Raw genomic sequence first — 21,901 nt, 5'->3', positions numbered from 1 at the left:
TTATTTGGGGGAGGAAAAAACCCCGACTTGTTCACTTCTCTAAAATGGCAGAGAAAGAGGAAAAAGGAGAGACAGACAGAAGCTCTTTTCTATACTACTTACAATAGAATATCTAATCTGTAATAGCTGGACAGTAAGAACTTATCCCCAAATAATAGCATAAAAACTTCAAAATAATACTTCTGCCTAAAAACTTACCCGACTCTACATAAACATGTAATAATTGGAAGCAGCATGTTTGTGATCATTTACACACCTCAACTAACTTACCTCTTACCCTCTATAGAAGGTAAGTTGTGATGTGAGCTGCACATCAACAAGTTTTAATGTTTTGTCATTCAATTTAATACTTCCCAATGTAAAACTGTATATATTAGAAAAGACAACTGAAATCAATTATCTAAATTTCCATTTCAAGAAAGGAGGAAAAGAACAGCAAACCAAATCCAAAGTAAGCAAAAGGAACAGAGAGAGAGAGAGAGTGTCTGTGTGAGAGAGAGAGAGAGAGAGAGAGAGAGAGAGAGAGAGAGAGAGAGTGTGTGTGTGTGTGTGTGTGTGTGTGTGTGTTGGCGGGAGGAGTGTGGGGGGAGGGAGTAAAGCCAAGAGAGTTGTTTTTAGAAGGTTTAATGACATTGGTAGTGGTATCAGAAATAAGGAGGCATTACCATAGGCCCCAAGACACAAAAAAGATAATAAAAAGGGTCATTAACAACTTTACCTCAAATATGAAAATCTAGATGAAATAAACCAATTCCTTGAAAACCACAATTTACCAAAAGACACTAAAAATTAAAAAAATTCCTCCACTTAAAAAAAAAAAAATGGATCGGCCGGGTGCCGTGGCTGATGCCTGTAATCCCAGCATTTTGGGAGGCCAAGGCAGGCGGATCACAAGGTAAGGAGTTTGAGACCAGCCTGACCAACGTGGTGAAATCCCATCTCTACTAAAAATACAAAAATTAGCTGGGTGTGGTGGGACGCACCTGTAATCCCAGCTACTCGGGAGGCCGAGGCAGGAGAATCGCTTGAACCAGGGAGGCGGAGGTTGCAGTGAGCTAAGATCGTGCCACTGCACTCCAGCCTGGGCAAAAGAGCAAGACCCCATCTCCAAATTAAAAAATGGATCTTCAATTAAAACTTTTCCATAAATAAAACCCCAGGCCAGATGGGTCCACCAGTAAAATCTTCCAAACAACTAATGAAGAAATAATAAACTTCGCATAAATTCATCCAGAGAACAGAAAGAGATACACCCTATGAGTTTTGAGGCCAGCATAAAACTTTTAATACCAAAATCTATGTTTAGCATTACTTCAATTGATCCTTTTAACAGTCCATGAAGTAGTTACACTATTATTACCCTCACTGTACAGATAAACTGAGGCTTAGAGGTTATATCATTAACCCAGAGTCATAACGCAAGTATGGTACAAAGCTGAAATTTGAATGCTAGGCAACATGACTTGGGTCCATGTTCTTTTTATAATCTTATTGTAAATTGACAATTTACAATTGTATGTATTTATGGGGTAGAAAGTGGTGTCATGATTTACGATGGGTCCAATGCTAATCACAGGCTACACTGAATGATTTAATGCTTTCCCCCTTAGAATTGACACATGGCTTAGTTAATTTTAATGACTGACAGCGTAAGCCACCAGAAAAAGATGGACTACATACTCAAGTATTACCATCTACACCACTTGAGCTTTCTTGTTACTATGCAAGACCTATGTTCACTTTTCTTTTTTTTCGGAGATGGAGTCTTGCTCTGTCACCCAGGCTGGAGTGCAGTGGCGCCATCTCAGCTCACTGCAACCTCTGCCTCTCGGTTTAAGGGATTCTTCTGCCTCAGCCTCCTAAGCAGCTGGGACTACAAGCACGTGCCACCACAACCAGCTACTTTTTCTTTTAGTAGAGACGGGGTTTCACCATATTGGCCAGGCTGGTCTCGAACTCCTTACCTTGTGATCCGCCTGCCTCAGCCTCCCAAAGTGCTGGGATTATAGGCGTGAGCCACCGCGCCAAACCTGTTCGCTTTTGCTAATCAAAACTTAAAATAACAGTTGCTTCACAAATTATTTAGAACATGTTCCATCATTTAGTACCCCAACAGTAGACCTATCAATGTAGGTTTTTTGTTTTTGTTTTTGAGACAGAGACTCGCTCTGTCACCCAGGCTGGAGTACGGTGGCGCGATCTCAGCTCACTGCAACCTCAGCCTCCCAGGTTCAAGCGATTCTCTTGTCTCAGCCTCCCAAGTAGCTGGGATTACAGGTGCACACTACCACACCCGGCTAATTTTTGTATTTTTAGTAGAGACAGGGTTTCACCCTGTTGACCAGGCTGGTCTCAAACTCTTGACCTCAAGTGATCCGCCTGCCTCAACCTCCCAAAGTGCTGGGATTACAGGTGTGAACCACTGAGTCCAGCCCCACTGTAGCTTTAACTAGTATCTTCAACATCCTACCTGATTCTGTTGGAGGGGGGGCTGAGACTGTCCATCAGGAGCCTGGCCCTGGTTGTCATTCCCTCCGACCGGAGAGCCACGAGTCGTGGCTGTCATACTCGACACAGGGCAGATCTTTGCAATTTTGTCTGCTTATGTAGTTGTCTTGAGAAAAGAAATTATAGTCCACTTATAGAAGATGAAGTACCAGCATTTGTCAGTCTTAAAAAGGTCCAATTCAAGAATAAACCATCTTGCAGAGACCATTGCATAACCTACAAATAGAAAGGGGAAAAAGTAATTGGTTTGATATAAAAAACATGAATTATGGAACTGTTCAAATTTAGTATCACCAGTGAATCTAATCAGGAAAAAGGGGCTATACAAACAAGAAGAGAAACTAAAAAGCTGAAGTTTCATTAATACTACATTTAACTTAAAACTGATAATTGGTACACCGGCCATTATACCAAGAAAACAAATAAATATAGCCTCCTGGAAATGACTCCAAAGGCAATATATCAAAGTACTTAACTGTCATTTTAATTAAATTAAGAAATGGCAAAAACTATCTGTTTTCAATTTGTTGATGCATTCATTATACTGTAAGAATAAGGACAAGAGGTATGAGGGTGGGGTCCCTGGCGAGGGCTCAAAGCCTGGACCTGCAGCCCTAAATAAGAACAGGCATTCCTGTTTTCATGCCCAAGTGTTCCCTTTTGGCCTGCCACGCACCCCTATCCTGTGCCCATATAAACCCCAAGCCCTAGGCTCCAAAAGCAGAAGAGTGGCAGAGAAGCACAGCAGAGAAGGAGAGAAGAGAGGAAGTGTGTCTAAAGGTAGAGAGGAAGTGTCTAAAGGTGGAGAGGAGGTTCAAGCTGGGGGCAGCTGGAGACTGGCTGTGAGATAGCCGAACTCCAGGAGAAGACCATCTTCCCACTCCAACCCCTCTCCAGCTCCCCATCCCACTGACAGCCACCTCCACCACTCAATAACATCCCCACATTCACCATCCTTCAAGTCCCTGTGACCTGATTCTTCCTGGACGCAGGAAAAGAACTCGGGATGCCCTGAATACGGGAACCCAAAAAGGCTGTCACACTGACTCTTCTCTGAGCTGTTTAACACTTATGCTGGGACAGCAGGGCTAAAGGAGCATTGTAACACTCCTAGACACTGTTGTGGGACTGGAGCCCAAAAGCGCTCACCCTGGCTCCTGTACCTGCTCACCTGTGTGCTCCCCTTCCCATAAGAGGAATAAATGAGCCACACCCTGTCACACATCCTGTGAGGGAGTCAGGGAACTCTCCTGTTTCAGTAACATGTGTACTAAGACAAACTACAAAGTGATTTTTTAAAACATTTCAAGGAAGGCTGCACAACTAACATTTATCACTGATACTAGGGCATTATAAATGGTTTTTTAAACTAGCTTCTAAGTACTTTTAACATAAACTTTAATGCTTTGGAGAGAAACATCAGGGGTGCACGCATACAGAGTAAAGACCACGTAAAGATGCAGCAAAAAGGTGGCCACCTGCAAGCCAGAGAAGAAACCAAACCTACCAACACACTGATATTGGACTTCTGGCCTTCAAAATTGTGAGAGAACAAATTTCTGTTAAGCTCCCCGCTCTCTCCACCCCCTACAAACAAAAAACCCTGAAAACCCCCAAACACCTCTGGCAAAATTTTAAGAGGGTTCAAACTACATAACACTCCAATACAACTGAATTTGTCAGATGATCTCAGCTCTCTACTTTGGCAAGGTTTTGGCTCCAGCCACTCCTAGAGCCATAACAGGGTTACAAGGCCACAACTGTTTAAGAACAGGGAACTCTTCTTTACAACCTGACCAGCAAACAAGTATAGGAGAATGCTACCAAATCCTCAATTCTATATTCATTAGATCAGTAGCCCTCTTCAGCTACACAATAAAATCACCTGAAGTGATTTAAAACACTGATGCCCAGGTTCCTCTCCAGATGAAATAAATTACAATATCTGGGAGTAAGGCCTAGGCATCAGTACTTTGCAAAAAATCTCCCCCAGTGAATGACTCTAACGTGCCACCAGATAGAGAAACTTAACTGATTGGTTCTAACTCACTGGCTCTCAAGAGATTGAGAGAGACTTCCCACAAGCATTGCAAAGTTTCATTTCTAAGTTTTCTAATTATGACCTGGCTTAAGACATTCAAAACCAAATGTATACCATGGTATATAAAACTTACCTGTGGCTTGCTTCTGTAATATTAATACCCAAGTATTTTTCACCAGACACTTAGGTTACCAAGCCACTGCAGGAAGTTTCCAAGTGCTTTGCCACAACTCACTTGATTCTCATACCCAGTCTATGCAGCACAGAAATTGAGTATTATCTCCATTTTACAGAGTCAAAAATAAGAGACAGCAGGGGCTTGCCCAAGTTATGCAGAGCAGACCCTAATTCAGATCTGACTCTAAGACTTCTTCCTCTTCAAGTTCTCTATCATTGTCAAAAAAAAAGTTGACGTATATTTTAACCCCTGCCACCACCTGACATACACACAAATTATAGGCAGATTAATGATGAAAATGTAAACAACTATAGGAAGTGCTAGAGGAATATGTTTAAAATCAGGCGCAGTGGCTCACGCCTGTAATTCTAGCACTTTGGGAGGCCAAAGGCAAGCGAATCACTTGAGGTCAGGAGTTCAAAACCAGCCTGGCCAATGTGGTGACACCCCATCTCTACTAAAAATACAAAAAAAAAAAAAAAAAAAAAAAAATTAGCCAGGCATGGTGGCTCATCCCTGTAGTCCCAGCTACTGAGGAGGCTGAGTCAGGAGAATCACTTGAACCCAGGAGGCGGAAGTAGCAGTGAGATGAAATGGGGCCACTGCACTCCAGCCTGGGCAACACAGCGAGACCCTGTCTCAAAAAAAAAAACAAAAAAAACGACTAAAGCACACACAAAAACTGATTTTTAAGATATGTCGGCTAGGCGCGGTGGCTCACGCTTGTAATCCCAGCACTTCGGGAGGCTGAGGCAGGCAGATCATGAGGTCAGGAGATCGAGGACCATCCTGGATAACATGGTGAAACCCCGTCTCTACTAAAAATACAAAAAATTAGCCGGGCATGGTGGCAGGCACCTGTAGTCCCAGCTACTCGGAGAGGCTGAGGCTGGAGAATGGCGTGAACCCGGGAGGCGGAGCTTGCAGTGAGCCGAGACAGCGCCACTGCACTCCAGTCTGGGCAACAGAGCGAGACTCTGTCACCAAAAAAAAAAAAAAAGAAAAAAAAAAAAAAAGATATGTTCTCCTCTAGGCAAAATTCAGAAGCTTCAGGGAGAAGTCAGATTTTTCTCTGAAAAAATTAAAGAGCAAACAGAGTAGAAGAAAATATCTGCAACTATATATGTCCAACAAATTACAAAATAAAGACACCTCAGCAGAAAAACAGACAAAGGATATGAAGATAGACTTTTCAGAAAAAGAAATAGAAGTGACTAATAAATACATGAAATAAGACGTAATTTTAAAATAGAGCTTTTCACATGTTAGGCACTGTCTGTAGCACTGTAATCCTTATAAATGTATACAGTAGGAACTAGTATCACCCCTCTTTACAGGTAAGGAAAGGGAGGCACAGAGAGCAAAAGTAAATTACCTGTATCAGTAAGTACTAAGTGGCAAAATGGGATTCCAACCCAGGGAGTCCATAGCTCTTAAATGCTACACTAGCTTGCCTCTCAACCTCATTAGTAATTGTGAAAATGCAAATTACAAAACCAAAATTTGTTCCACTGATCAAACTGGCAAAGCAAAACAAAGTTTAAGACTGATACTATCAACTACTGGTGAGTCTAAAGACATAGAAGCTCTTTAAATACATAAAGTGGAAAAGAAATGAAAAGATCTGATTTAAGCAGTCCCTCTTTCGCTTTTGTTATCCATTTTATACACCCTAAATTACAAAGAGTGTTACGTGAAGCAGACAATTTTCAAAACCTTGAGAAACTTGCATATCTTTTTCCTTAGCCACTTTGGGTCTGCTGACAAATTATGTGAATGATTATTTTCTTTTTTGAGACGGAGTCTCGCTCTGTCACCCAGGCTGGAGTGCAGTGGCACATTCTTGGCTCACTGCAACCTCTGCCTCCCGGGTTCAAGCAATTCTTCTGCCTCAGCCTCCTGAGTAGCTGGGACTACAGGCTCGTGCTGCCACACCTGGCTAATATGTGAATGATTATTTTCTTGGCACTCAAAATATTAGCTAACCAATTCAACTTTATTCTTGTCTACTTCAAATCTGCTCCAGTTTCTTCTTTTTCTTGTCCCTCAGCCTGGGGTCATGATCCCACTGTATACCCTCTCCAAAGGATGATGCTCCAATCATCAACATCCCCAATCAATCTTTTCCCAGCCTGTGCTTGAATCTTCCCTACTGAAAATCACCAGTGTCTGCCCTTCCCTTTTCTCACAAGTCATAAGACTGTCTCCATTTCCCCCTTTTCTTTCTTTTTAAATAAATGTGATGAAGACAAAGTAGGTTAAGTTGTAAATTTTGGGTTTGTTGTTGTTGTTGTTTTGAGACCCAGGCTGGTCACGAGATCTGGGCTCAAGCAATTCTCCTCCCTGGCCTCCCAAAGTGCTGAGATTACAGATGTGAGCCACCATGCCCTGCCCATCTCATCTTTCACTTTGTCCATTCTCTTTCATCACCTGGCTCCATCCAAAGCTACTAAAACTGAAACTGCTTTAAGCCAGAAGGTCTTAATTGAGATGTAGGGATGGGCTTGAAGATTAATTCCCCTAAAAAATTACATACAAAGCTTTTGAGTATGTGCATTAGGGGAAGCATGAGAAGAAGGTCCACAGATCAATGTTCTACTTACTGACAAATCAAATAACTGCTTCTCAATATTCATCCTGGTTGCCCTCTTCTCATCATTAGACACTGACCACCTTTCCCTTCTTGAAACTCTGAGCTTCCTTGGCTTATATAATCCTGGACTCCAGGTTTCCCGTCCACTTCTCTTCCAAGGAAAGGGGTAGAGTCGCAGTTCGTACAGTTCTGAACACTGAAACTGAGGTGAAAACCACTAGAGAGTTGGCTCTACACGTCTAGAATTCAGGCAAAACTTGGGAATCTTGAACACAGATTCAATTATTCACAAAAGGGTAGGAAGAGATGGATTCATCAGCACCACCTGGGAGTCTGTTTTTTTTTTTTCCCGAAAATAAATACAACCTCCACTCCCTACCATCTCCTCCTGAGAGTGATGAGGTTAGCGACTATATATTCCCCAGTGTGGGGCAAGTAGGGGGCCGGGGAGATCACCTTGTCTACTAAGCCAATACTGTGTCTCTTTTAAAAGTCTTTCCAGGAAGCAATCCAAGGACGAACAAAATTCATTCAGTACATACATTCAGTGGATTATTTAGTATTTTTTAAAAAGAAAGGAAATTCCGACAGGTGCTACAATATGGGTGAACCTTGAGGACATCATGCTAAGTGAAATAAGTCATTAACAAAAGAACAATATTGCATAATTCCACGTACACGGGTACCCAGATTAGTCACACTTGTAGAGACAGAAAGTAGAATGATGTTTGCCAGGGGCTGGGGGGATGGGGAGTTATTGCTTAAGGGGTACAGCATTTCAGTTTGGAAAGAAGAGAAGTTCTGGAAATGGATGATGGTAAGCATCCAACAATGTGAATGTACTTAATGCCACTGAACTGCAAACTTAAAAATGGTTAAAATCAGCCGAGCACGGTGTTTCACGCCTGTAATCCCAGCACTTTGGGAGGCTGAGGCAGGTGGATCACCTGAAGTCAGGAGTTTAAGACCAGCCTGACCAACATGGTGAAACTTGTCTCTGCTAAAAATACAAAAATTAGCTGGGCGTGGTGGCGCACGCCTGTAATCTCAGCTACTCAGAAGGCTGTGGCAGGAGAATCGCTTGAATCCGGAAGGCAGAGGTTGCAGTGAGCCGAGTTGGAGCCACTGAACCCCAGCCTGGATGACAGAGTGAGACTCCGTCTCAAAAAAGAAGAAAAAAGGGCCGGGCGTGGTGGCTCATGCCTGTAACCCCAGCACTTTGGGAGGCCAAGGTGGGCGGATCACGAGGTCAGGAGATTGAGACCATCCTGGCTAACACGGTGAAATCCCACCTCTAATAAACATACAAAAAAAATTAGCCGGGCGTGGTAGCGGGCGCCTGTAGTCCCAGCTACTCGGGAGGCTGAGGCAGGAGAATAGCGTGAACCCAGGAGGCAGAGCTTGCAGTGAGCCGAGATCGCACCACTGCACTCCAGCCTGGGCGACAGAGCAAAACTCCGTCTCAAAAAAAAAAGAAGAAAAAAGAAAAAAGAAAGGTTAGAATGGTAAATTTTATGTATATTTTCCCACAGTAAAATTGTATATAGAGTACTCACTGTTCCCTTACCTTGCAGTTCTTTAGCATTTGGAGATCATTTGAGCTAAAATACCTCAAAATTATATTCTCATATTTTTATGCACAATATCCTTCCATCTATATGAATTCAGTAACCCTCCATCTATAGACAAATCAGAAATATCTGGCAAAAATCATGGTATAAATTATTCTAGACAAAAGTATTATGTGGATAACTAAGGGACTATCCCTTTAAACAAAATAACTAAGATAAATGGGAAAAGTGGCAGTGTGAAACTCCTCTCTCAAAACACCTTTCTCTAAGACCACAGAACTAAATCGTCTTCTGCTTATGACAGGACACTCAATCAGCAAAGCCTCAAGCTGCTTGCTATCCCTGTCTCTTATACAGTCTCGCCTTTCTAGCTCTTGATTTCTGTTTCTTCTACCCGACAAGCTGTCCTCATTTCTGTATTTCCGGTATTGCTGAGCAGGTATGTCAGGTCTCAGCATAGCATACTCTGCTGCATCTCTCTACTACCACATAAGAATTCGATCCCTTTCCCTCAGCACACTAAGATGCAAGATAAAGAGCAGGAAATAGGCATGGAGCAATTAACAATAATTTCTGGATTCAAACATAACTCATTCAAAATCCAATTTCTGTCACTTACAATCTGCCTATCTTAAAAAGAAAGTAACAACCTCTCTCATTCTTTTTCCAGGTATTTAAAATTGAGATGCTATTACCCACACAAAAAAAAGAAAGCCATGAGAATTGCTTTAACAAAAGGAGTCTCACAAATAGCAAGCACAGTAATTCTCAAAAAAAATGTAAATTTTCTTTTCCCTTTCTACAATGTACTGTGCAGAGTTCCTAAGTATTTGAGGAATGAATCTGAAAATATTACCTTCAGATATAATTTGGAAAGGTTTGAGTGGGGGAAAAAACTTATCACAGATACAACTAAGTTATCCAAGAATAACACCACTACTTTTCTTAATAAATCCTATTCAATACTCAAGTGGTGGAAACAGCTGGGAATCACACAGCTTTGCTTGATTTCAAGTAGCAGTCTCACAACTCTAAAAGAGCCTGTCTTTTATGTCACAGAGATTTAGGCATACCTAGCAGGGCTAGAACAAGCTCTCTACCAAGTCGAAGCAGCAGTATCCTAAACACAACTGAACAACTTAGTAATTATTCAAATCATTCAATATTTGACACAGTAACAATCACTTTCTATAGGCATGCTCAAATACAATGAATCACAGTATGAAAATTTACCACATGAAGTTTTATGCTTTATTTCATAAAAACAAAATTATACAAACAGAACGCATCTTTAATTTTCTGCAATGGGAAATACAACCAAAATGGTGATTTGATTGCCTCTACGACACACAACACTTTTTCATATTCAAACTTAGCATCCTAACATCTTCCACAATGGGAAAAGCATCACCTTTACCTAGATAAAGGCTGGACTGTATTAAGTAATCTAGCACTCCATAAACAGCAAACCATTTACTTTGAACTTTGCAGAACTGAATTTCTCCAGCAGCTTTCACACAGGGCCTTAATACCAGAGAAATCCCTTTTGGGACAAAGAATTATCCTTTCTTACCTAGTCATTATCACAACTCTACTAAAATTTGCCCTATGTTCCAGAATCTCTCTCCTTTTATACAGCACATTGAAATCCTCTGATTCTATATATGATCCTAGGATACTTAAGATTTTCTTCTCTCAATTTTTCTTTTTATCCAAAAAAAAGATGTTTAAATAAAAACTCAAAGCTTAGTCATTCAAAAATTGTGTACTGAACATCTGCAATGGGCCACATATTGTTCTAATCATAGGAGAATATATGGAAGTACACAGTGCATCAAATATCTCTGCTTTTGTGGAACATTACAGACTGGGGACAGAGACAATAAACAAGCAACAGCAACTCCAACCCCCTACCAGATTATTTCCTTTACTGGACATCAAAGTGAAATGAGTTTCTTAGAAAACAATTTGATAGATCATCCTTAAGCTCATACATGGAAATTATCTTGACTTGGAAATTATCTTGACTTGTGAATTTTGCCTATTCCGGTTTTATGTACCAACAATCAAAGGGAATTACTTCTCTTCCTTTCAAATTTCTATGTTTAACTGACATCTATAACCCTTGTTTTTCCATTCTTAAAATATTTGACTCACTAGAGACAAGAGACCTAACTGTACAACATGCTATACTTAGCCTTCACCAGTAGAGGGCACCAGACCTCACTACTTTTTTTCTTTTTCTTTTCTTTTCTTTTTTTCCTGAGAGGGAGTCTTGCTCTGTTGCCCAGGCTAGAGTGCAGTGGCACAATCTCGGCTCACTGCAACCTCTGCCTCCTGGTTTCAAGTGATTCTCCTGCCTCGGCCTCCCAAGTAGCTGGGACTACAGGCAGGTGCCACAATGCCGGGCTAATTTTTGTATTTTTAGTAGAGATGGGGCTTCACTATGTTGGCCAGGCTGGTCTAAAACTCCTGACCTCGTGATCCACCCGCCTCAACCTCCCAAAGTGTTGGGATTACAGGCATGAGCCACTGCGCCCGGCCCATAAATAACTTTTGATTCTTCAGAAACTTTACTAACAGCACACTGATGACAAGAAGCCTTACTGATCATAAAGAGGCGACTAACATATTTTGTTACAGGTATTATAATACTGTTGATTCTTACAATAAAGCAAGCTAGAGGAAAAAAGTTAAGAAAATCAGAAGGTGGGGTGACTCACACACCTGTAATCCCAGCACTTTGGGAGGCTGAGGCGGGCGGATCACTTGAAGTCAGGAGTTTGAGACCGGCCTGGCCAACATGGTGAAACCCCGTCTCTAATAAAAAATGCAAAAAAAATTTAGCCAGGTGTGATGGTGTGCGCCTTTAATCCCAGCTACTGGGGAGGCTGAGGCAGAGAATCGCTTGAACTCGGGAGGTGGAGGTTGTAGCGAGCTAAGATCACACCACTGCACTCTAGCCTGGGTGACAGAGTGAGACACTGTCTCAAAAAAAAAAGAAAAAGAAAAAAAGGAAAGAAGAAAATCAGAAAACGTATTTATAGTAGTGTACTGTTTTTACCAATACAGTAAGAATACATCATCTGTTTACAAGATCAATCATCTGAAATGGCGGACAACCACAGCTGCAGACCTCAGACCTCAATCTATGGTACCTATCAAGCAATTCAACTTTTTCTTATAACGTCATGACTTTTCTCTGCTTCTTGGGAACCTGTTCACCAGCACCACTAGTGGCACTTCATGAGTCCCGTAATGTCATTCAAGGTTTATGGTACTGCACTAAACATGATGAAAAATACATGAGAACATGAGAGATCATTTTTTACTACGATAGACCATTTACTGGAGAGATGAACTGCTCATGCAGAGATTAGCGTCACATATTTTCATCGGATACTTACAACAAACTAAACGCAGTAGCAAAAGGAGATGGCTATGAAATTACAGTAGTAGAGAATGTACTAGTTAATTTTATGCAGTTATGACTTAATCCATCTTTACATTTGTTCACATTTCTCTCAACTGCACATGGCACCACATGTGGTCTATAAAAACGTTTGTGTGCATTAAGTTTTGATAAATTTTAAATTTATAATAGATTTATGTATATTTTATGGTAGTAAATAGACTAGAATCTACATGTATTTTACGCGTTCATGACACACCTCTTTCTTAAATTTTTCAGTATTTCCAAGCTATGCGGTTTATCCTGTTTTTTTCAAATTGTCACAAATTTCCAAAATATTTTCCAATATATTTATTGAAAAAAATCTGCAGTGTAAGTGGACCACACAGTTTGAACCCATGTTGTTCAAGGGTCAACTATATACTGATTTAAAATTATAATGTGAATGTATAAATCAATTGTTTCATGTTTATTACAATCCAGTAAGCAGCATCTTTTCAGCTAAGCTTTCTTTCAAAATGCCCACCATTTTAGAGTACAAAAATACTTATTTTTGGCCAGGCGTGGTGGCTCATGCCTGTAACCCCAGCACTTTGGGAGGCCGAGGCGGGCAGATCACAAGTCGGGAGATGGAGACCATCCTGGCTGGCTAACACGGTGAAACCCCGTCTCTACTAAAAATACAAAAAATTAGTCGGGCATGGTGGCGGGTGCCTGTAGTCCCAGCTACTTGGGAGGCTGAGGCAGGAGAATGGTGTGAACCCGGGAGGCAGAGCTTGCAGAGAGCAAGATCGCACCACTGCACTCCAGCCTGGGCGACAGAGCGAGACTCCGTCTCAAATAAAAACAACAAAAAAACTTATTTTTAAGCCAAGTTTAGATCTTTTTGAATTTTTAAATTGAACACGCTGTTGCTATGACAGATTCAATTATGTTTTTAAAGACAAAATTTTAGTGCATTGTTGTCTAGAAGAAAAAGTATCCTACACAGCAGTTTTTCTACCACAGCATGAGAAAGGACACTAAAATAAGGTTATCACAGGTTTGACACACTTCTATGGACACAGAGAAATTGCCAAAAAACAAAAACTGTATAAAGCAGAACACAAAATAAAAACAGCAAATATTAATAGTAATGCTGGACTTCAAGGGTTCTTTTGGTGCCTCAATCGAAAACACATGAAATGTGAGTGAAAATAATTATTAAGGGGATAATCTTGACTCTAATATTTTTAGGTAATCTCATTTGCAAACATTACTATTTTAACTAATTATTAACTGCTTATAATTACTTGTGGCATACACCTCACAATCAATTATATTTAGACACTATGGTCCATAACCACTCTGTGGGCAAGGCGAAACAGGTCTCAGTATTTATGCTAAAGATTTTTTTTCTTTTGTGGACTTGTTGGTTCCATTTCATTCAAAGGTTCTCTGTGGCTCCTTTCCAGTTCTATCTTAGTTTGTATGTTATTCTTGAAAAGTTTTAAGTACTTACTTGTGTATCAAGCACAACAGTAGGTGCTTTATTTGTATAATCTCATTTAATCATAATACCTATCTCATACAGCCATCAATCCAATTTAACAGACATAAATAGAAGCTGAGAGATTAAGTACACTGAGCTTATACAAGATCACAATAATTTCCGTTAAGACTCTAAAACCCTTGGCTCTTCCAACTATACCATGAAGGTTCTCTATAGAATCTTCTGTTGTTCTCTATAAATTCAAACGGGGAGAAGAGGAAACAACAGGGAAAAGGGATTGAGCTTTCTTTTGAAAGCAGTGACTGTCAGGCCTGCATCCATTCCTACAATTGTTTTGTTCTTTTGGTATTAAAAATCATCACTATGAGTTTTACTGAAATGCAAAATATGTCATAGCACTGCTTAAAAATCTTCAAAGACTGGCTAGGCGCGGTGGCTGACACCTGTAATCCCAGCACTTTGAGAGGCCAAGGCAGGCAGATCACCTGAGGTCGGGAGTTCGAGACCAGCCTGATCAACATGGAGAAACCCCATTTCTACTAAAAATACAAAATTAGCCGGGCATGGTGGTGCATGCCTGTAGTCCCAGCTACTAGGGAGGCTGAGGCAGGAGAACTGCTTGAACCCGGGAGGTGGAGGTTGCAGTGAGCCAAGATCGTGACACCGCACTCCAGCCTGGGCAACAAGAGCGAAACTCCGTCTCAAAAAAAAAAAAAAAAAAAAAACCTTCAAAGACCAGGATGAAGATCAAAATATTTATCTAATGGTCTACAAGGCCCTCAAACACCCAATTCTGGCCTCATCTTGCAGCTACCCCCAGCCAAAGCTTGTTCAAACTCCAGTTCAATTTGCCTTCTTGTTGTTCCTTCACAAGGTGCTCCTTCATGTCACCTCTGAGAGCCTCTGAACAAAGCAGTCTGCTTAGTTTTACCCATACTAATTCATCAGCTCCCAACTCTCCTGACTCAGGATTCATCAAGTACTCATATCCTAGGCTCTAGGAGCCAGCTACCCTATTTTCTCACAGCACCTGTGTGAATTTATCTTCTTACTAAAACATAAAAGCTCCTTAAGGGCAGAAGCTATGCAAGCTTTGCTCATCACTGAATCCCAAGGATTCATTGGCAAACAACAGGTGTTTCTCTTAGCCCCTTCTGTAACAAAAGCTCATAGTGAGTGGCTCAAGTAACACTTAACAGTTCTGGAGGCTGGGGAGTCTAAGATCAAGGTGCCAAGCATATTTAGTGTCTGGTGAAGGCCTTCGTTCTGGTTCACAGATAGCAATCTTCTTGCTGTATCTTCACAAGGCAGAAAGAGTGAGGGAACTCCCTGGGGTCTCTTTTTATTAATACAAGGGCACTAATCCCATTTGTGAAGGTTCCACTCTCATGACCCAATCACCTCCCAAACGCCCACCTCCTAATACCATCACATGGAGGTTAGGTTTCAACATATGAATTTGTGGGGTGGAGGGGTGGAGACAAACGTTCAGTCTATAGCAGTGCTCAAAACTACAATTGGGGGTGTGAGGAAATACAGTAAAAACAAAGTCAAATCTCTCCCTTCCCATCTCCTTCATTCTTCTTTTATGTGTCCAATGTTTTTTCCACTCCCACTCAAACCACTCTAGCCTAGACTCCTATTTTAACAGCATCCTAGCTAGCATCCACACTACCATACCAATCGTTCAGTATATTAATGCTAAATTAATCTCAACACTTTCAATCTCTAAAACCTTTAATGGCTTCTCTTCTCCATCTGGTACATATTCAAGGTCATTCATAATCAGCCTTTAACTTATTTTTCCAACTTTGTCTCTCATTTCCCAAGTTCAATACTAGTGCAGCCAGGTTGACACACCTCAAATTTTAAATAACATTTTCCTCATTAATAGTGACAATAGCTAACATTTAAGTATTTATTTTGTCTCAGGCACTATTCTAAGCAAGTTAATCCTTAGAACAACCCTATTATCAGCCCAATTTCATGAGTAAAAAAACTGGGACAGAGGACTACAGGCTGTCAAAGTGGTAGGAGCCAGGATTCAAACTCAGACAATACAAGTGCCAGTGTCCTACAGTTTTAACTATCACACCATACTTCAATAATGCCAGAAAAGGGAGGGGAAAACTACCATTAATCTCACCATAACCCCACTCCCAAGACAAATTGTTTAGTTTTTGATGCAGAAACATGTTTCACAAAATTGGATTTTTCACTTAATTCACGATTTCTGCATGTTAAGTATCTTTGTCACTGTTATAGTACACATCAAGGAACTAAGACACAATTAGCTGTATTCCTCAGATATATGGAATAAAAAATCATGTTATAAAAATTAGCTGGGTGTGGTGGTGCACACCTATAGCCCCAGCTACTCCGGAGGCTGAGACAGGAGGATCACTTGAGCCCAGGAGTTTGAGGCCAGCCTGGGCAACGAAATGAGGCCCCTTCTCTGGGGGGGGGGGGGGTGTTTGAGAATGCTTCTCAAACAGACAGGAGTGGCTGAGAAGTCTGGGGATCTCTCCCTCTGACACAGAGAGTGTATTAAATGGGGAGGTTCATGTTAAGGAGTCTGAAATACAGTAAGTTATTTTTAATAGTTGAGCCCACAGCTATACACCTAAACATCCCTAAGTTATTTTAAAATGTGGCCTTTGCTCAAAGGTAAAAAGCTTTTCTTTTCCTAGTTCCACCGGCACTGCCATTATCATTTGCACAGACTTTATCATTCTTATCACACATTATGATAAATTATACACAAAGCCAGTCAAGATAACTGTATTAAGCACAGGTTTCCTGCCCTCCCCATCCCCAGTGTGATGCTACTTCTAGACAGCTTTAAATCCAATCAATAATTCAGGTTAATGCAAATAAAGATGTCCAATTAATCTTTGTTAAATTCAAATATGTTACTTGAGCTAAATGCTCGTATTTTATTTCCAACACTATTTACACACACATACACACCCTTACAGACTCCTGATTTTCGTCACTAAATTACTGTGTACATCCATGGCTACTTCCTATGAATAACTTCCTACAAGTCACTGCAACAGAACTGCATCCTGCATTCAAAATTCTTTGTGGCAGCAGAAATTTATTCTTTTAGAAATGCTCAGTAATTGGCCAAACACCCTTATTCAAACCTCCTCCATATCGAGCATCTGTCAAGTTATACGTACACAATTAAGGTAATGAAGCTTTTACATACATATAAACTTCAGCATCTTTTCCAAAGCATTCTCAAACACAAATTTTTAAGTGGCTGTAGGCAATTTGAGTAATTTTACATTAAAAATAACTTTTGGAATGGTGCCATCAAAGGCTCCGTAAATGCTCTCCCCAGTGAAACAATCGTTAACTGGTGAAAATTATTTTTTTAAAAAACAAAAAAAACACTAAAAGCCTCTGGAAATTGTCCTAAGGGCATATAGCAAATGAAAAAATAATTTATTTAAGAAAATCTACCATATCTCAGTAAGGACAGTCTGCGGCATTTGAGCCAGCTCAGCAGGACAGTAGCTCCACTCCAGGTGAGAACGGCCAAGAACACACCTCCCCCGACCCAGCTCCCAGTTGATGGTATCACCCCAGGAGGGAAAGGCAGGCAGCATTTCTCATCATCCCCAACTTTGAGTTGCAGAGGCTCTATTGCACCAAGAGTGGCTAAGAATTCTGGAGCTCTTTTTTCCAGCTAGGCCCCACTTGTGAGGCAGACGCTCTTAACCCCAGGTGCACCAAGTCAAGAAAAGCGTGGTCCTAATGGCCCCCACCCCACCTCACTCAGAGTCAAGATTCCATGGCAGGCAAAGCCAATCACCCTGCTCAAGAAGCAGAGGTGTCACTCTGAGAAGTGAGCCACAGTCCAACCCAGTTCTGAAGCAGTGGTGTAAAGATTTTGCCCAGGGGGAAAGGCAGGCCATAAGAACAGAGTTCTGAAGTTGTCTTAAAGTGAACTATTTGAAACAATATGGTAATATGCTGCCTGAGGGTGTGTTGGAAAACAACAGAAAACAGGAGAGATCATGGTAATAAGCAGCTATCAAAAGACCTGTGGTGGACAGCAACAAGTTAAACTACTCAGCTAGCAGCTTACCAGACAGAACCAGGGAAATAAAAGCTAAGAAGAACCTTCCTGGGGTCAGAACAAACCTCAGACACAGCCTCGAAGATTACTTACCCCTGGAAAGCATGAGAATTTAACTGGATCAGACTGTGGGGCAATTTATGTCCCAAGGCGTCATTTAAAACAACAGATCAATCAGTAGGCAATTAGTAGAGGCTAATATGTGCATGTGATACCAACACAGAGAGAGGTTTAACAGACAGATCACAGAAACTCACAAAGCCTTGCTAAAATGACCGTCATCCCAGGCATGACTAAGGCTACACCCTCTGAAGAGCAACATCACAGGCTGAGGGGTAGGCACTAAAATAGTTCAGCCAGTCACTACATAAATAAGGAAGCAAAAAACAACAAAGCTGCTAGAGGTGTAGGGTATCCAAAGTTGCTTTATTATATAAAAGGTCCAGTTTTAAACAAAAAAATTTAAGACATGCACAGAAGAATGTGTGCCCCACATACAGGAAAAAAAGTAGGCAAAAGAAACTGACTTTGAGAAGGTCCAGACGTAGCAGAGACCTCAAAAACAGTTCTTATGCTTATGTTCAATGAACTAAAGGAAGCCATGCTTAAAGAAGTAAAATATGACAATTTCTAAACAAACAGAGACTAACAGAATTTAACAACAAAAAGAACCAAATGGAAATTCTGGTGTTGAAAAGTACAACAACTGAAATGAAAAATTCAGCCGATGAGCTGTCAGAACAAAGAATCAGCAAAGATACAGACTGTTAGATTAAGCAATCTGAATAGCAGAAAAAAATGCACAGAGCCTTAGAGAAATGTGTGACAAAATAAGCAAACCAACATATGCACAATGAGAGCCCCAGAAACGGGAGAAAAGGGAACAGAAAAGACATTTGAAGAAATCATAATCAAAAACTGCCTCCAAATTTAATGAAAACCATTAATCTACACACACAAGAAGCTCAACAAATTCCAAGCAGGATAAATGCAAGATCCAGACTGAGAAACATCATCAACTGTCAAAAGCCAAATACAAAGACAATCTTGAATGCAGCAAAAAGTGCATCCATCACCACATACAAAGGATCATCAGTAAGACCAACAGCTGATTTCTCATCAGAAAACATGAAGGCCAGAAGGCAGTGGGATGGCATTCTTCAAGCACTGAAAGAAATAAAACTATCGTGCCAAGCACAGTGGCTTACGCCTGTAATCCCAGCACTTTGGGAGGCCAAGGCAGGTGGATCACCCGAGGTCAGAAGTTTGAGACCAGCCTGGTCAACATGGTGAAACCCCATCTCTACTAAAAATACAAAAATTGGCCAGGCGCAGTGGCTCACGCCTGTAATCCCAACACTTTGGGAGGCCAGGGCGGGTGGATCACGAGGTCAGGAGTTTGAGACCAGCCTTGCCAACATTGTGAAACCCATCTCTACTAAAAATACAAAAATTAACCAGGCATGGTGGCGGGTGCCTGTAATCTCAGCTACTCGGGAGGCTGAGGCAGGAGAATCTCTTGAACCCAGGAGGCAGAGGTTGCAGTGAGCCGAGATCACACCACTGCACTCCAGCCTGGGCGACAGAACAAGACTCTGTCTCAAAAAAAAAAAAAAAAAAAAAAGAAAGAAAGAAAACTATCAACCAAATTTATTTCAAAAATGAATTCAGGGCCGGGCGCAGTGGCTCACGCCTGTAATCTCAGCACTTTGGGAGGCCAAGGCAGGTGGATCACCTGAGGTCAGGAATTTGAGACCAGCCTAGCCAACATGGCAAAACCCCGTCTCTACTAAAAATACAAAAAAGTAGCTGGGCGTGGTGGCAGGCACCTGTAATCTCAGCTACTTGGAGGTTGAAGCAGGAGAACTGCTTGAACCCAGGAGGTGGAGGTTACAGTGAGCCAAGATCGCGCCACTGCACTCCAGCCTGAGTGACAGAGCAAGACAGCCTGAGTGACAGAGCAAGACTCTGTCTAAAAAAAAAAATTAATTCAGAAATCAACTTCCAGTATGACAACCGGAGGAGCATGACAAGACACATCCTCAGTGAAATAACACTGGTAAATACAATTATGCAATTATAAGAAAACAGTATGACTGCATATTTCTCCTTTCTCTTAACTGACTTAAAATGCATTGTGTAAAACAACATGTATATAATTCATTGTTAAGCCTACTACATATAGAAATGTTTCCCAGTAACAACATGAATTAACATGAAATGCATCAAAGACCTAAATGTAGGATAAAAAAAAAACTATAGAACTCTCAGAATAAAACATGGGGGTAAATCTTAATGACCTAGGATTTGGCAATGGATTCTAACAGATACAACACCAAAAGCAGGAGCAACGAAAGAAATAGTTAAATGAGACTTTATCAAAATTTTAAAATTTTTGTGCTCCGAAGAACACTATAAACAGTGAAAAGACAACCCACAGCCCACAAATTACAAGAAAAACATTTACAAATAATGTATCCAGTAAGGGACTTGTATCTAGAATACACAAAGAATTCATACAACTCAATAATAATAAAAAGACAACTCAATTGAAAAATGGGCAAAGGATCTGAATGTGTAAGACTTACAAATGGTCAATAAGCATATGAAAAGATACTCAACCTTATTAGCCATCAGGGAAATGCAAACCAAAGCCACAATGAGATATCACTTGGATGGCTATAATCAAAAAGGCAGAAAACACAAGTGATAGCAAGGATAAGGGGAGAAACTGCAACCCTTGTGCACTGCTGAAGAAATGTAAAATGGTGCAGCCACTGTGGAAAACATATGGTGATTCCTCAAAAAGTTAAACACAGAATTTACATATGATACATACAGCAATTCCACTTCTGGGTATACACTCAAAAGAACTGAAAGGGACTTGAACAAATACTTGTACACCCATGTTCATAGCGGCATTAGTCACAATAGCCAAAATGTGGAAGCCTATGTATCCGTTTGACAGATGAATGTGTCAATAAAATATACATACAAACAATGGAAAATAATCCAGCTTTAGAAAGGAAGGCAATTTTGACATGCTACAATATGGATGAACCTTGAGGGCACTATGTTAACTGAAATAAAGCAGTCACAAAAGGACAAATATTTTGATTCCACTTATGAGGTATCTAGAGTCGTCAAATTCACAAAGTAGAATAGTGCTTGCCACTTTTCCCCCAATACATTAATGTTTTGTACCCACAAGTAACAGAAGCTGAATGCAGCATGGGGTTGGGGGTTATAGGTCTGAACCAGATGCTCATCACCACCACCCCCTAGCCCCACATTATTCTTCTTGGCTTAGTCTGGCCACATGCTCTGTCTCAGAGGTATGTATGCAGTTCCACCTGATATTTATGCATCTTAGCTTTGTCTCCCTAACTCAGTCACCCCAACCCTCCCCCTTATACCTGCCCCTTCCATCAAGCTACCCTTTTTCAAGTCCTATATTTATTGTAGTTTGTCAGAAATTTAGGATCTTTAAAACTGTGCTATTTTACTGGAATTTTTATTGTTTTGTTAGTGCTCTAATTACAAACTAACATAGCTTTGAAATGATCAGTTTACTCTTAAGCCCATTTTTCCCTATACACATTGTTAGGTTTTGGTACCTGATTTTTGCAGACTATGAGGTTTTCAGCAATGCATATATTGCAACATAGCAGACAGGCCGACAACAGATGATGTTCTAACTCCAGGTATCTTTTTTTTTTTTTCTCTCAAGATGGCTAATACCTCCAGAGACTGTTGAAAAGCTTTAATAGGAGAATGTATGTGAAGTACCAGACACACGGAGGGACCCAGTAAAGAGCAGGTGTTTTAACAAGTTCTGGTTATTCCTCTCTTGAAATGCTGATTATTATCCCCTCTTGACAATTCTTATTTTTGAATCTTCATAGGGTCCCTATAAATATAATCTCTAGACCAGCCCAGAGGAAAATTATTCTCCCAACTATAAATTATCAGAATTTTCTGCTCCTGGTATACATATCACAATTGCTTAGGTTGAT

General features: G+C 40.8%; 1 protein-coding gene across 12 annotated transcripts in view; it reads right to left on the bottom strand.

Annotated features, from left to right (window-relative positions):
- The window catches only part of USP9X (ubiquitin specific peptidase 9 X-linked), a 146,950-nt gene that overhangs the window by 105,327 nt on the left and 19,722 nt on the right, over positions 1-21,901 (bottom strand). For 10 of the 12 annotated variants that reach the window (XM_054544478.2, XM_054544481.2, XM_063721226.1 and 7 more), the window contains one exon: positions 2,471-2,724. In XM_054544478.2, the coding sequence (XP_054400453.1) occupies positions 2,471-2,566 (96 nt within the window). In that variant the 5' untranslated portion in view covers positions 2,567-2,724. Of the gene's footprint in view, positions 1-2,470; positions 2,725-7,330; positions 7,523-21,901 lie in introns of all 12 variants that reach the window. The other 2 variants (XM_054544479.2, XM_063721225.1) reach the window with 1 other exon arrangement.

The sequence above is a fragment of the Pongo abelii genome, chromosome X (genome assembly GCF_028885655.2).
Source record: "Pongo abelii isolate AG06213 chromosome X, NHGRI_mPonAbe1-v2.0_pri, whole genome shotgun sequence".
Lineage (NCBI taxonomy): Eukaryota > Metazoa > Chordata > Mammalia > Primates > Hominidae > Pongo > Pongo abelii.
The sequence above is the reverse complement of the archived record's forward strand: the minus strand, read 5'-3'. Positions and strand labels throughout refer to the sequence as shown.